At 52.6% G+C, this 15090-nt stretch overlaps 1 protein-coding gene across 9 annotated transcripts in view; it reads right to left on the reverse strand.

Annotated features, from left to right (window-relative positions):
• EPS15L1 (epidermal growth factor receptor pathway substrate 15 like 1) overlaps nt 1–15090 on the reverse strand; it is a 108808-nt gene that overhangs the window by 55317 nt on the left and 38401 nt on the right. For all 9 annotated transcript variants that reach the window (XM_049877297.1, XM_049877298.1, XM_049877296.1 and 6 more), the window contains exons 7-13: nt 14925–15050; nt 13584–13643; nt 12517–12750; nt 9447–9604; nt 6136–6292; nt 5649–5734; nt 3757–3829 (exon numbers count right to left, since the gene is read on the reverse strand). In XM_049877297.1, the coding sequence (XP_049733254.1) occupies nt 3757–3829; nt 5649–5734; nt 6136–6292; nt 9447–9604; nt 12517–12750; nt 13584–13643; nt 14925–15050 (894 nt within the window). The remainder of the gene's footprint in view (nt 1–3756; nt 3830–5648; nt 5735–6135; nt 6293–9446; nt 9605–12516; nt 12751–13583; nt 13644–14924; nt 15051–15090) is intronic.

The following is a 15090-nucleotide window of genomic DNA, read 5'->3' on the forward strand; positions in this document are numbered from 1 at the left end:
TTCAGTCATTAGTGTTCAATGCATCAAATCTGTTCTTGAGATGGTCTCTAAATTCAGGTGGGATGTACTCAAGTCTGTACTTTGGCTCTCGTAGACGTGTTTTAATTTTCTTCAGCTTCAACTTGAGCTTGAATATGAGCAATTGATGGCCTATTTTACAGTCAGCCCCCTGGCCTTGTTCTGACTAATACTAAGCTCTTCCATCATCTCTTTCCATAGATGTAGTCGAGTTGATTTTTATCCATTCCATCCAGTAAAGTCCACATTTACAGTCATCATTTATGTTGTGAAAAAAGGTATTTCTAATGAATAGGTCACCAGTCTTGCAGAATACTATTATTCAATCCCCAGCATCATTTCTCTCACGAAGGCCATATTTTCCAAATACTGGTTCTTCTTCTTTGCTTCCAACTTTTGCATTCGAATCACCAGTAATTAATCAAAGCATCTTGACTGCTTGTCTGGTCAATTTCAGACTGCAGAAAGTCATAAAAATTTTCAATTTCTTCATCTTTGGCCTTAGTGGTTGGTGCCTAAATTTGAGTAATAGTCATATTAACTGGTCTTCTTGTAGGCGTATGGATATTATCCTATCACTGACGGTGTTGTACTTCAGGATAGATCTTGAAATGTTCTTTTTGACCATGAACGCAACACAGTTCCTCTTCAGTTTGCCATACCCAGCATAATGACCACGTGATTATCTGATTCAAAATGGCCAATACCAGTCCATTTCAGCTCACTAATGCCTAGAATATTGATCTTAAAGGGTTCCATTTCATTTTTCACAACTTCCAATTTTCCTTGATTCATACTTTCTACATTCTCTTTTCCAATTATTAATGGATGTTTGCAGCTGTTTCTTCTCATTTCTCATTTAACTTACTACAAAGCTACAGTAATCAAGATAGTGTGGTACTAGCATAAGGACAGACATATAGACCCACGGAGTAGAAATGAGTTTAGAAATAAATCCGCACATCTATGGTCAACTGATTTTCAGCAAGGGTGCCAAGGCCATTCACTGGGGAATGAATGGTCTCTTCAAAAAAATGATGGCGGACAACTGGATCTCAACACGCAAAAGAATGAAGTTAGACCCCTTCCTCATACCACAGATGAAAAATACCTATAATGTATTAAAGACCTAAATGTAAAAACTAAACTAAACTATTAGAAGAAAACATAGTGGCAAATCTTCACAAGCTTGGATTTGCCCAGGCTTTCTTAATATGACATCAAAAGTACAAACAAGGAAAGAAAAACAGATAAACTGGACTTCATCAAAATTTAAAACTTTTGTGCTTCAAAGGACATCATCCAAAAAACCAAAACCAAACTTGACTCATAGCAACCCTATATGACAGAATAGAACTGCCCCATAGAGTTTCCAAGAAGCGCCTGGCAGATTTGAACTGCCAATCTTTTGGTTAGCAGCCGTAGCATTTAACCAGTACACCACCAGGGTTTCCAAGGACATCATAAAAAGCGAAAAAACAATTCTCAGAATTGGAGAAAATATTTGCAGATCATATCTGAAAGGAATCATATAAAGAATTCTCGTATCTATATATACACATGAACTATACAAAAAACTTACAACTCAATTATAAAAAGACAAATAATCTAATTAAAAAATGAGCAAAGGATCTGAATAAACATTTCTCCAAGAAGATATACAAATGGCCAAAAAGCACATAAAAAAAGGCTCGCAATCATTAAAAAAAATCATTAGCTATCACAAAAATGCAAATCAAAACCACAATGAGATATTACTTCATATTTACCAGGATGGCCAGAATCGAAAAGAAAGAGGACAACAACCATTAGCGAGGATGTGGAGAAATGCAAAATGGTGCAGTCGATTTGGAAAACATTCTGGTGGTTCTTCAAAACGTAGTTACCATTTGATCCAGCAATTACACTCCTACCCATATAACCAAAGAAATGAAAATATAGGTCCACACACAACTTGTACACGGACGTTCACAGCATTATTCACGATAGCCAAAAGGTGGAAATAATCCAAGTGTCCACCAACAAATGAATAAACATGATGGGGTCCATTCATATAATGGAATATTACTCAGTCATCAAGAGAAACAGAGGTTTGACACATGCTAGGACATGGATAAGCCTCAAACACATTATGTTGAGTGAAAGAAGCCAGTCATTAAAGGACACATATTGTATGATTCCACTTAGATGAAATGCCTAGAGCAGGCAAATGCAGAGAGAAAGCAGGTAGGTTAGTGGTTGCCAGGGGCTGGGGTCCTCCCACGTCTGTCAGTTTGTCCTGCTGTGGTGGCATGCATGTTGCTATGATGCTGGAAGCTATGCTACCAGTATTTTAAATATCATCAGGATTACCCACGGTGGACAGGTTTTTGTGGAGTTTCCAGACTAAGACAGACTAGGAAGAAAGGCCTGGTAATCTACATCTGGAAAATCAACCAATGACAACCCTATGGGATCAGAGTGGTCATTTGTGCAACCATTGTGGAGATAGCACAGGACCGGGCAATGCTTTGTTCCGTTTGTGCATGGGGTTGCCATGAGTCAGAGCTAACTAAACAGCAACTAACAACCATAACAAGGGCTGGGAGGGATGGAAAGATGAAAAGGTCATAGTAAAGGGTATGGTGTTTGTTTTTGGGGTGATGGAATGGTCTAAAATTGTGTGACGGCTAAACAACTTTGTGAGTACACTACAAACCACTGAGCTGTACACTTGAAGTGGGTGAATTGTACGGAGGTGCATTGTATCTCAATAAAGCTGTTATAAAAACAACAACAAAAAAACAGCAAACAACCTAGGCAGAGCAGCTGCAGCCTTCATTGGGACAGTGGCCATAGAAATAGAGGCTATCCCCAGGGTGGGGACGGCTGGGTAGGTGAGGGAAGGACAGGACAGTGGGGATAAGAAACAGGCAAAGCTTCCATGGCTTAAAACCAACTTGACCTGACGACAAAAGACCTCCTGTGCTGCAAAGGACCATGATGGATGGCCATCCTAGTGGGTGCATCTTGATTTTCGCCAGACCAGGCCCAGCTGGGAAAGGCAGCAGGAACCAAAGTCACAGCACAGCGTCCTCTGGGCTCTGATGGCAAGAACAGCAGAGCCGGCCCAGAACATGGTAGACCTCATGTCCCAGCCCCACAACCACCTGGGGAAAGTAGAACACTCATTGCCAATGTCGAGGTATTAAGTCACTTGCTTGAGGTCATACCGCTGATAAGAAGAGCCAGGTTTGAGCCCTGGTGGTCTGACTCCAGTCTCTGCTGGCCGCCACCATGCTTTAAGAGATACTACAAGCAGGACTGTCCCAAAAACCATTTAGAAGCCACTGAACCTTGAAAACATGATGCTGAGTGAAAGAAGCCAGACACAAAGGACCCCATAGTGTAAGATCCCACTTATATGAAATGTCCAGAATAGGCAAATCCAGAGACAGAAAGTAGATTAATGATCCCCATGGCATAGTGACTGCTGATGGGTTTCTCTGGGGGGGATGAGAATGTTCTGGAATTAGACAGAAGTGGTAGTTGTACAACACGGTGAGTATACTAAATGCCAATGAACTGTATGCTATGTTATGTGAATAATACCTCAATTAAAAAGCTGACTGTCTACAGTTAAAGGAAAAGCAGAAAAATTCCTTTCAGTCCCCTGCATTGGTGTAGTTCACGCAAAAGGACATTTTCCTCTACTACATCTAACATAAACAGGTCTGGCCGAGGGGAGCAGGTTCTTACCTGAACTTCGTTAGTTTTCTGTCTGATTGCCTCTTCCTTCTCTCTAATGTCTTGTTCCAGTGAATACTTCTCCCTGAAAGTTTAGAAACATTTTATGAGAGCGCTAGTGAGTTGATGAATGAAGAGAACTGTCCATCCCCACTTTCAGGACCCCTCAGCCCACCCCACAATAACTGGCACCGATCCCTCTCTGGGGTGGTAGGAACCCTGAGCCCAGCCCAATGACTCTGCCTGGCCTTGTGCCCCACTCTGAGCGTGGGTGGAACCTGTGGCGAGGGAGCCCCTTTCCCAATCCGACCGCAGGGGCCTTAAAAAGCAGGGACTTGTCTCTGCCTGAGTGGGGAGCCCTGGTGGCACGGTAGTTAAGTGTTCGACCGCTAACTAAAAGGTCAGCAGTTTGAACACACCAACTGCTCTGTGGAAGAAAGACATGACAGTCTGCTTCGATAAAGATTTACAGACTTGGAAACCCTATGGGGCAGTTCTACTCTGCCCTACAGGGTTCCTGAGAGTTGGAATCAATTCAACAGCAAGGCACTTGGTTTTTTTTTTTTTTTTTTTTTTGTCTCCACTGAGTAAAAGAGGAGGAAGCCAGAGAGACTCTGAGAGGGATGAGGACTTGACACACCATGGAGGGGTCCCTGAGAAGGAACACAGGTGGCTTTAAAGCAGAGTAGCCCTGGCCAAGAGCCAAGAAAGCCAGGACCTCAGAGCTACAGCTGGGAGGAGCATGGCTCTGCCAGCACCTGAAGGGGCTGGGGGAGGCTCTCCCCCGAGCCTCAGAGAACAACTCTACTGACGACTCCCAGTAGGGCCCTCTGGGCTGATGCCTTGACCTTGGCCTGAGACCCCTTACAGTGGCTCAAGCGGTTGGCAGGCCCCAGGGCCTCCTGCCTTGACCCCGCGGTCTTGTGACCACTAGCGGACCCAGAACTTGCCTCGGAGGCAACGCTGCTTTTGATTTTGGCCAAGTACCAAGCCCCACCCCATGGCAGACAGAGAGCCTCTCGGCCCTCTGTGTCAGCCTGCCACCCCAAAATAACAAGAGTCCGTGTGCACCTACAATTAACCAGAAAGGAGATGCTGCTCTTAGAGAAATCAGAGAGGCTACCGGAAGCAAATTTAATTATTTACGCCAGGAACTTAAAGCGTACTTCTGGACGGAAGCCCCGTGCTCACACCTGAGGGAGCCAGGGAGGCGGTGGGGCGAGCAGAGGTGGAGACGTGGGTACAAAGCCTCTTCGCCATGGCTTGGCCCTTGTGTGCTAAGAAACAAACACACCCACCACGAGAGACCCAGGGGGTTATCTGTGCACAGATGACACTGCCATCTCCATGGCCCACACTGTGGCATGCGCGCTGGGCTAGGCTGGTACTAACGCATACCGTGGAGTCGGCCTCCAGCTCTCGGTGACCCCAGGCTGAAAATGCTGCCCAGTCCTGCGCCATCCCGGTAACAGTTCCTGAGTCAGACCGCTGTGAGCCATAGTGCCCTCACTGGCTGATTTTTGGAAGCTGATTGCCAGGCCTTTCTTTCTAGTTCATCACTAGTCTGAAAGCTCCGCTAAATCTGCACCATAGCAACACACAAGCCTCCCCGACAGATGGGGGGTGGCTGCACCTGAGGGGACTGAAGCAGGGTCTCCTGCACAGAAGGTAAGAATTCTACCATTGAGCCACCGCTGTCCCTTGATGCTCACTGAGGGGACAAGGGAGTTATCTGAGCTCATTAGAGCAATTTAGATGCTCAAAAGCATCTGTGCCACTCCTGTTTTCAATAAGCTTACAATAACCGATTTCCACGTCCTTCGGGTTCTGATGTGCCAGCGATGACCTGTGGTGGGGTTTGTGTTCGGTTCAGACCCGAGGGGATGGAGTCGATGCCCACGTACCTCTGTAACTGCGCGATCTCCTGACTGATATCATCCAGCTCCTTCACACCAGTGAACTCCCCTGAGCCGAGGGAGCCTGAACTGTCCTGGGACCAAATGTAAACAGGACACCAAGATTAGCAACCTGACAAGACCTTAGAGCAGGGGCAGGAGAGCTTAGGACAGGGACAAAGCTGTCTTGTCTCAGGTTCACAGAAGGAGGCAGTAGAACTGCCAGCCACCAGCCCAGTACAAGTCTGGGTGGCCATGCTACCCTCCCAGGGGCCTGTGTGGGGGCGCCTATCCATAAGAGAGCCACCCACTCAGGGTACCCTCCCACAGGGAGCCCTCCAATCAGGAGCCCTCCCACAAGATGCTCATCCATGGGACCCCTTCCTTTAGGGCACCCTCCCACAGGGAGGCCCCTGCAGCCAGCTGCCTCACAGGCTGCCAGTGCCCCCTGGTTGTAGGCGTGGGAACTGCCTGTACACAGAAGAGGGCTACTCACCGGGACTGGGGTGCCTCTCTCTGAGGGCGGGACCATGTCTGGCGACAGGACTTGAGGGGGGTCGAGGCCTTTACTGACCTTCTGCTGAATGAAATACATAGCTAACGCGAATTGGTCTTTGCTTAACTTCCCCATTTGCCTTGTGTCGGCCAGGGCCCTGGGAGAGACATGGGGACGCTCATTAAACATCACAAACAGATAACCCATCGCCCATTGCAAACATGCCGCCGAGCCTACACACGTGGCTTGGCAAAGGTTGCTGCTTCCCCACTCAACATCTGTGGACTGCGGGCCTCAGGCACCCCACCCCTGCAGGCACCACGGTGCATGGCCCCCACTGACCCCACCAGAGTGCCCAAGAAGCCATCGCCCAGCAGGAGCGGGAGGCAGCGGCCACCACATCCCCCAGCCCCAGGCGTGGACCCTGTTCAGGATCTGTTGAGGTTGGGGGATATGCGGCCGGCTTGGCTTTCTTCCCTGTGTTGACCGTGTGTAGTGGTTCCAGCACTTTCCATGTCCACTGGGGACAGGCTCCTCCAAGGGAGCCAGCGCCAGAGTGACAAGCCCACAGACAAGGTGCTTGGCCAAGTCTGTAGCTAGAGCTGTGGAGTTTCAGTGGGGGCCATGTGGGGGAGATGGGGAGGTTTATGGAGGGCAGCTGGGGGATGGGACAGGGCGAGGGTGATGGGGGATGTGGAAGAATAGGGGTGATGTGGGGACAATGGGAGGTTGATGGGGGAATGACCAAATGGGGACCACATGGGGTGATGTGGGGACAAGGTGGGTGAAATGCAGGGATGATGAGATGGTGTGAGGATGCAGGGACAGGTCGGGTAATAGGGGGCAACATAGGGGTAAAGCAGCATCGATGGCTGTGAGCATGATGGTGGAGGTGCTGCCCTGGACCCAGAACACAGACCTGGCCACAGAGCACAGGACTGAACCCCAGCTCTGTGTCCTGGCCCGCCTGGTCTTCTGACATCCAGCCTGACCAGGTGCCGCAGGACATAGGGCCTGAGTGCCCACAGGAGGCCCTCGAGCAGGCCTGTTGGGAGGGTGCAGCAAGGATGGGCTCAGCACCTGCAACAGCACCTTCTTCCACAGGCAGCTACTCCACACAGCTCACGACCCATGGCACGGTCACTGTGGAGGTGGCGTGGCTGATGCCTGGTCTGAGCAGGGGAGCTGCAGCCCAAGTACCACCTGTGCATAGACACTGGGCTCCTCAGACAGGGCTGCCTGAGAACGTGTGTGCTGCCTGTGTGCTTTGTATAAGGGTCTGGCACAGGCAGTGGTTTCAGTGTGATGGCTTCGACCCGTTTGCAGTTTGCCGCTGATGGCCAGCCCCACTGCACACAGAGGCCCAAGGCTGGCAAGCACCCTAGCCACATCCCTCCTGTCCATGGTGTCGTCCCTTCTCTGCTGCTTGTGAAAACCCTGAGCCCCACGGTGTGGGGGTGTCGAGAAAGGCCTGGGCTCCTAGGGTGCCTCTGTCCACGGTTATCCTGCTACCATCCCTGCTGGCCAGATTCCAGTCCTCATGGGGAGCTGCCCCTCAATGTCACTCGTCCCCGGCCTATAGTGCTACCTCTAATCCTCCCCCCACTACCCCACATGCTGTCCCTGCTTTGCCCCGGCCCCCACCCTCTCCATCAATTTCCCAGTCACCGTCACAGTATCCATCCAGCCCTTCCTTTCCCTTCGCTCCCAGTGTGGACGCCTTCTGCTTTTCCTCTTCTGAGTCCAAGCATACCCGTGACTTCACTGAGTCTTCACCACCACCATGTCACAGACGTGTAAAATACGTGCTATAAGTTACTTTCTTTGGCTGTCCCCTTACGTGACAATCAGGTATTTGTCACCACCTTGGCATTTCAGGTCGGTACAGGGGCCCAAGGTTCAATGAACCCCTGGGTGGTACAAATGGTGAACATTCTCAGCTGCTAACCAAAAGGTTGGAGGTTCAAGTCCACCCAGGGGTGCCTCCCAAGAAAGGCCTAGTGATCTGATTCCAAAAACCAGCCATTCAAAACCGTATGGAGCACAGCTCCACTCTGACACACGTGGAGTGACCATGAATCAGGGACAACTGAACGGCAGGTGGTTTGGTTTTTTTTTTTTCGTTTGGCTCTGATGGTGTTGGCATCAAGTGCCCACTCCACAGAAGTGGCTGGGCCCCCAGTTAGGGTGAGCACTGTCCTGGAGCCTGGCTCACCACGTGCTAAGAACCCCTTTAGGGGCTGGCCAGCCTTCTGGGGCGGAGCCCTCACCGCCCCATGTGAACCAGCCACCCAGCAGCACGCGGGATTTCATTGCTCATAGGGATTCAGACGGAAACTCTCTCCTCCTTACAACTCCCCTGGGGAGCCCTTTCAGGCCCTAGAACTCTGACAAAAAAGCTATAAGGTGACTTTCTATGTTGTTGTTGTTAGCTGCCATTAAGTCGGCCCCCAATTGATGACAAGCCATGCACAATGGAACAAAATGTCACCCAGTCCTGTGCCATCCCCATGATCGGTTGCAGATCAGACCACTGCGTTCCATAGGGTTTTCGCTGGCTGATTTTTGGAAGTCAATTGCCAGGCCTTTCTTCCTAGTCCATCTTAGTCTGGAAGCTCCACTGAAACCTGTTCAGCATCACAGTAACACTAAAGCCTTCACTGACAGACAGGCAGTGGCTGCACATGAGCCGCACTGGCTGGGAATCGAACCCAGCTCTCACGCATGGAAAGTGAGGATTCTACCCCTAAACCACCGATGCTCCCAGAAGCTGACTTTACCACTACTCAATTACCCTGGGAAGTCAGCCCTGGAAGAGGGGACGGTGAGTCCGGCTCCTCGGGGTGCCCCAGCTGCAGCCTAGAGTCCCGCAGACAGCTCATCCTCCCTGGGAGCCGAGACACTGACCTCCAGGAAGCAGCCTCTGTGGAGAGGTGGCCACAGTCCTGAATTCTCGGTGCGGGAATGTAAGAGCCTTTGGCTACTGTCCCCCCAGCCAGCGAGGCTGAGCCCCTGAACCCCCACCACCTGAGGTGTGGCCCCTGGTATAATCAGCCAGCAGCCAGTATGGCCCTAGCTCTCCACACTGATCACCAGAGAGCTCTTTGGAGGTGATCTAAGGGCCCTGCTGCAGGGAACACAGCCACCCGCCTTTACCACAGCACTGGCCCAGCCCTCCTCAACCAGCTCCCACCCTCCAGAGCAGAACATTCACGTCTTCATTCACACAGTGCCCCTCTGAGCCCCCACAGCCACACCCGCCCCACACCCCTCTCCCAGCACCATCCGCCTGCACGCCTGCCCACACTCACCAGATGTGCGCCAGCAGGCTCTGAGTGAGGCCCGAGTGCATAAAGATGTCCTTCACCTCCTGGCCACTCACGTAACCATCCAGGTCCAGGTCCGTCTTCAGGAAGATCTCGTCAAAGCGCATCTTGTCGGCCACGGGCACCACCCAGCTCACTGCAGGCTGCAGGGGATGTGTACCATGGTCAGTCCCGAGTGTGTTATGCCCACAACACACACCTGTGCCAGCAGGGCAGCAGCACCTTGCAGAGTTGAAGACCTTACAACACCATCACCAAGGAAGCAGCCAGGACCCCTGCTGTGTCAACGCGGACACTGAGGCCGAGACAGACAGAATGGACATGGCTGGGCCTGCCGTAGCCTCTGCACCACCGTACAGCCCCCTCCCCACTGCTCTCCTGCACATCAGAGGGGGGCAGACGCCCAGCAGCCCACCTACCACAGCCCTTTCATCCCTGCTTCTGGGGCACAAAGGGTAGCCCGGACCCCTCCCGGGAGGCTGAGGTACTCAAGGAGACCCTAGCTGCCTCCTGGGAGCTTGGTTCACTGACACCAGGCCTGGTCGGTGTGCACGTCGCCTATGGCTTCTTCCTCAGCCCCCAGGGTGCTGTCTGCCATGCCTCTGTGTCCCTGAGTCTGCTCCTTTGAGAGTGAGCCCACCTGGAAGGTGTCAGCTCACATGTCACTGAGAAGCAAAGTGAGACAGAACGGCACCTGCAGGACAGAAGGGCAGGGCCCCCAGTACCAGGGTGGAAGAGTCCTGAGCCTCTAAAATGCTTGACAACCACTCGGGAGGGGTCTCCAGCAGCAAGGGATCCACACCAGCAAGGGGCCACCTCGAGTGACGGGTCTGCTCCAGAGCACAGAGCTGAGAGCCTAGGCGCAGGGCGAACTCAGCCACATGTGGCTGGGCCCTCAAGGCACATGTGCCCTCCACACTCAATCTTCACTAGCACTGTGACAAAGGCTCCCGTGGGCCTGCTGGTGCCCTGTCTGCTGACCAACTCAAGCATGGCAGCAGGTGGGACCCTAGCCCAGGACAGGCCCTTCCACTGACCCATCTGCATGCATCCCCTCGGACCCCGCTCTCCCCTCACGCCACACTCCATGATGTCTGTCCTCAGGTCAGGTTCTTATGAAGTAGTCTCTCTCACCGTCCAGGAGAACGTACCGGGATGCTGGGAACCCAGGATGTGTATCTAGGGGGCACCACATCACCCAGCCCACCTCGGCCCTGGCGCACAGTGAGTCGGATGACTTAGGAGAGCAGGGAATTTATGCAAAAATGTCTCCCAATCTACTGATGTAATTTCAACAGTGAGAGGTCAGAGAGCAAGCAATGCCTGCCTCTACCTGTCACGTCCTACGAGGTGGGTTTTCTGAGCCACCTGGACCTGCTGTGTGCATGAGGCCAGGGTAGATATGGCCTCAGAGGCTAGGCCATGCGGACGGTCGCCAGGGCAGAGCAGTGAGCTGAGGCGGACCCGGCCTCATGCCCACAGTCCCGCGAGACCACATTCTGGGTGACCAGACAGGCCACCTGCTCTGGCCTATGTCAACATACAAACAGACTGGTGAGAGGCTCTCCCAAGAGGGGTGGGTTTTCAAGTGCCAGCACCCAGGAAGTAGAGACACACCCAGGGTGGGAGCGGCCACCACCACACGCCAGGCCCACAGGGGCCCAGGCAGAGCAGTGATGGTCTAAGGGTAGGGGGTGTGGCAACTGCAGCCCCAGAAACTCCAGTTCTCACGCCCATGACTCCAGCAGCCAACCCTTCTGTGGGTAAGGAGATACACTTCCCACCCCACCCCTAGCCACCAACAAAATCAGTCTAGTCAAAGTGATCCAAAGTAGTGCCCCTGGGATGGGGGGGGTGGGGGTGGCGGCTAGAGGTCACCAGGGAGGGATGAGGAGCACTGGTCTGTTAACCTTCAGGGGTTGGCCCCGCTTGCTTCCTCAGCTACACTGAGCTCACCTGTGATACTTAATGTAAACCTGGGCGAGGTGCTGTTGGTGTGAAAATCGACAGCTCCTATAGGTACTCACCAGCCCTGCCTCCGCCCCCTGGGACGCCCTGGCCCCCCTCCTGCTCCTACAATGCACCAAGCCCTCCTGCCCCAGAGCCCCGGCATGGCTGCCCTCCCATCTCCTTGCTCATCACCTAGGTGTCAGCCCAGACATCACCTCACTGATCTATAGGAACACACCCCCCACTGGCTCCTCCCCTGTGGCCCCTGCCCTGTCACTGTGTCCCTGGCCCCCTGGTAGTGCCAAACGCAATGGGTGGCTGGTGGACACGCCACCTGGGCCATCTGAACACTGGGCTTGGGACTGGATGTGAACCCTGCCAGCCTCACCCCTGGACCCAGCCAGGGCAGCAACAGGAGCCAGCCACATCCCCCACCCAGTCCCGTGGCCAAGCTGCCCTGATCCTCTCCGACCACCTCCCGTCCCACAGGGCCCTCAAGGAGCATCTGCCGAGTTGACAATCCACTCCGCTTTATAAACAGGTTATTTGCTCTCAAGAAACAACTGTCTGTCTGTGTGCAGCTCATCCTTCATTGCCACAGGATGGTGCTAGCTGCCAGCTGGCCTCTCTTGTCACAACCGAGCACCGTTGCTTTGCCTTTAAAGCCACAGATAAAGCAGAAACCAAAACACGATCCCAGAGGATCTCACTTTCCCGCACACTTGACCAGCTGCCGCGGAGTCCAACTCTGGGCAACCCCAAGTGTGTCAGAGTAGAACTGTGCTCCATAGGGTTTCCAATGGCCGATGTTTCAGAAGCAGATCACGAGGCGTTTATTCCAACACCCTCTGGATGGACTCGAACCTCCAACCTTTTAGTTAGCAACCAAAAATGTCCACCATCTTTACCACCCAGGGACTCCTTACAAAACACAACTACCCTGTATAATGAGAAGCAGCTATACGTACATGAGTGAGCAAGACATGAATCCCGATGATAAAAATTTTCACAAACTCCACCATCGACGTCCCGTTTTAGGTCCCCAGTCATGCCATGCCACACTCAGGGACTGCCGCCCTGGGGAGCTGCTGGGCAGGGGCTGTACCTGGGCCTGCTTGACGCCGTGCTTGGGGGACAGGCTGCCGGTGCTGTTGAGGCTGCTGACGCTGCCGTGGGAAGGCGTGGAGCGCAGGCTGTCCCGCGGTGGGGGGCTGGCAGGCAGCACGGGCACAGCTCCTGGGAACACCGTCTTCTTTCTCTTGGCAGGTGGCACGAGGGACGGGGGCAGGACGGCAGGCACTGGCTCCTTCTCCAGGGCGCGGTACACCAGATGCATGGCCTAGGGTTGACAAGGCATGGTCAGGGGAGTGGCGGATGCAGTGTCTCCCTTCCACCCACCCTACTCCTACTCTTTCCCCACAGAAGCACCACCCTGGACGCACATCCACACCACGGTCGTGCCACAGAACAGCTACAGCATGCTTCAACGTGTCAAGACCACAAGATCTGAACAGACAAAGCGGTAGCTCAGGGTTAAAGGGTACTGAGGGGCAGGTGATGGAAGGTCACACACGAGGCTGGTTTTCTTTCACCACCATGAAATTTTTGGGACAGTTGGCTAAATCTGAACAGTATCCTTGGCTGGATATTAGTATGTGTCTATTCTAATTTCCTATTTTGAGTGGTATAGTTAATTCTTGACCTTGTGTTCTGTACAATTGTATATAACTGTGCAATTCTCTCACGTCAGAGACTCCCTTGTTTTAGGAGATACACTCTGAAGTATTGCTGGAGAAAGTGGCATCGTGTCGCATCTACAACTTACTCTAAATGGCTTGAAGGGAAAACTTGCACACACACACGTGTGTACACAGACATCCACAAAGACATATGGAGGGAGGGTGGGGGCGGGGAGGAAAGGAGGGAGGGATAGGGGAAGGAAAGGATAAAGCAAACAGTAAAAGAACAACACTGGGGAATGTGAGTGAATGGTATTGAAAAGAATTCTTTGCACTACTGCAACTTCTCTTCTCTTCAAAATTATGTCAAAACAAATAGTTTGAAAATTAGAGAAATAAGAGGCCAACATCCAGAAGTGCCCCCGCCCCCGTGACTGCACACGTCCTGTGAATGCACGTGTCCTCAGTAGTGCGGGTCCCACCAGGAGCCTACCACAGCGAACTCGTCTCTGTCCAGGTGCCCATCCTTGTCGATGTCACTGAGGTCCCAGACCTGCAAGGGAGAGACCATTGGGCTTACGGGAGGAAAAGCCACTGTCCCCAGGGTCCGCAGAGTCCACCGGGGGTGGGAATGGCCACCACTCGTATCTGAAAACGCAGCTGTGGGTGTCCCCAGAGACCCTCGTCTGACGATGCCCTGTCACCCCCAGGCCCATTCGTGGTATGATGCTCCTTTTCTCCGATAAATGATCGTGATGGTGACCACGTCCCAGGATGCCCTTTATACCTCCCTGATTTTGTCTTTGCGTTCTTACAAAAAACCAAACCCGTTGCCATCGAGTGGATCCCAACTCATAGCGAGCCCACGTGTTATAGAGTAGAACTGTGTCCCACATGATTTTCTTGGCTGTCATCTTTACAAAAGCCAGGGCTTTTTCTGCCATGGTGCCACAGGATAGGTCCAAACCACCAAACTTTAGGTTAGGAGCCAATCACAAACCACTTGTGCTACCTGGGGACCTCGCTGTCTTACCCAAAAAACCAAACCAAACCCATTGCTGTGGGGTCAAATCTGACTCACAGCGACCCTACAGGACAGAACGGAACTGCCCCATAGAGCTTCCAGGGAATGGCTGGCAGACTTGAACTGCCCATATTTTGGGTAGCAGCCATACCTCTCAACCACTGCGCCACCAGGATGCCTACTGTCTTACAAATAGGTCTTAAATAGGAGAGATGGGTTTGATTTTGGCACAACTGTTGCTCTGAACAGAGGCTCAACACAAACACACAAAATCTGCCTGCTCTCTCAGGTACAGTGGGCAGGGCTGCAGGCATGCCTGTAGCAGGCCTCTCCCATGACAGCGAACGAGGCAGCCATGTCCCCAACAAGGCAGGGGCTGCCAAAGGCGGTGGGCACAGTCGGCACCCTGAGGCAAGGTGGGTGGCTACTGGCCTGTGTCAGTGGTTACGTGCTGGCTCCCTAATCTGCGTACAGCCATCTTGAGACACACATCTGCCTGCTGCAGATAATGTTGGGCGTGTCTGTTGGGGACACTCTACAGCCCAACCAATCACCAGCAACTACAGCCCACAGATGCTGCTCTGCTAGGTACTCCTCCTCTCCAGCTCTGCCACCCTGCAGGGACCAGTGCCTCCCAGCTGACCGCTAGGCCTGTCCCTTTGGTTTTCTGGGGGACCATCTAGGTCCCATGGCCAACCTGTGCCCCCTGCTGACGGCACCCAGGGCAGCCCAGCCGCCAGCCTGCAAGTGCTCCGGGGTCAGAGAACAGCAGTGGGGCAGAGTGTGACAGGGCCAGACCCAAACACTCACTCGGCCCAGGACGTCCAGTGGCAGCTTGGAGTTCATGAGGACGGGCTTGACCTTATCCCCGGACAGCAGACCATTTATAGGCAAAAGGCTTTCAAAGATGCCATCAAACTTTGCTTTTTCTTCTACCTGGTTGGGAAGAAGCAGCCGGTGAGTAAACTGCCTGTGT

Source organism: Elephas maximus, chromosome 3 (genome assembly GCF_024166365.1).
Source record: "Elephas maximus indicus isolate mEleMax1 chromosome 3, mEleMax1 primary haplotype, whole genome shotgun sequence".
In the NCBI taxonomy this organism is placed as follows: Eukaryota; Metazoa; Chordata; class Mammalia; order Proboscidea; family Elephantidae; genus Elephas; species Elephas maximus.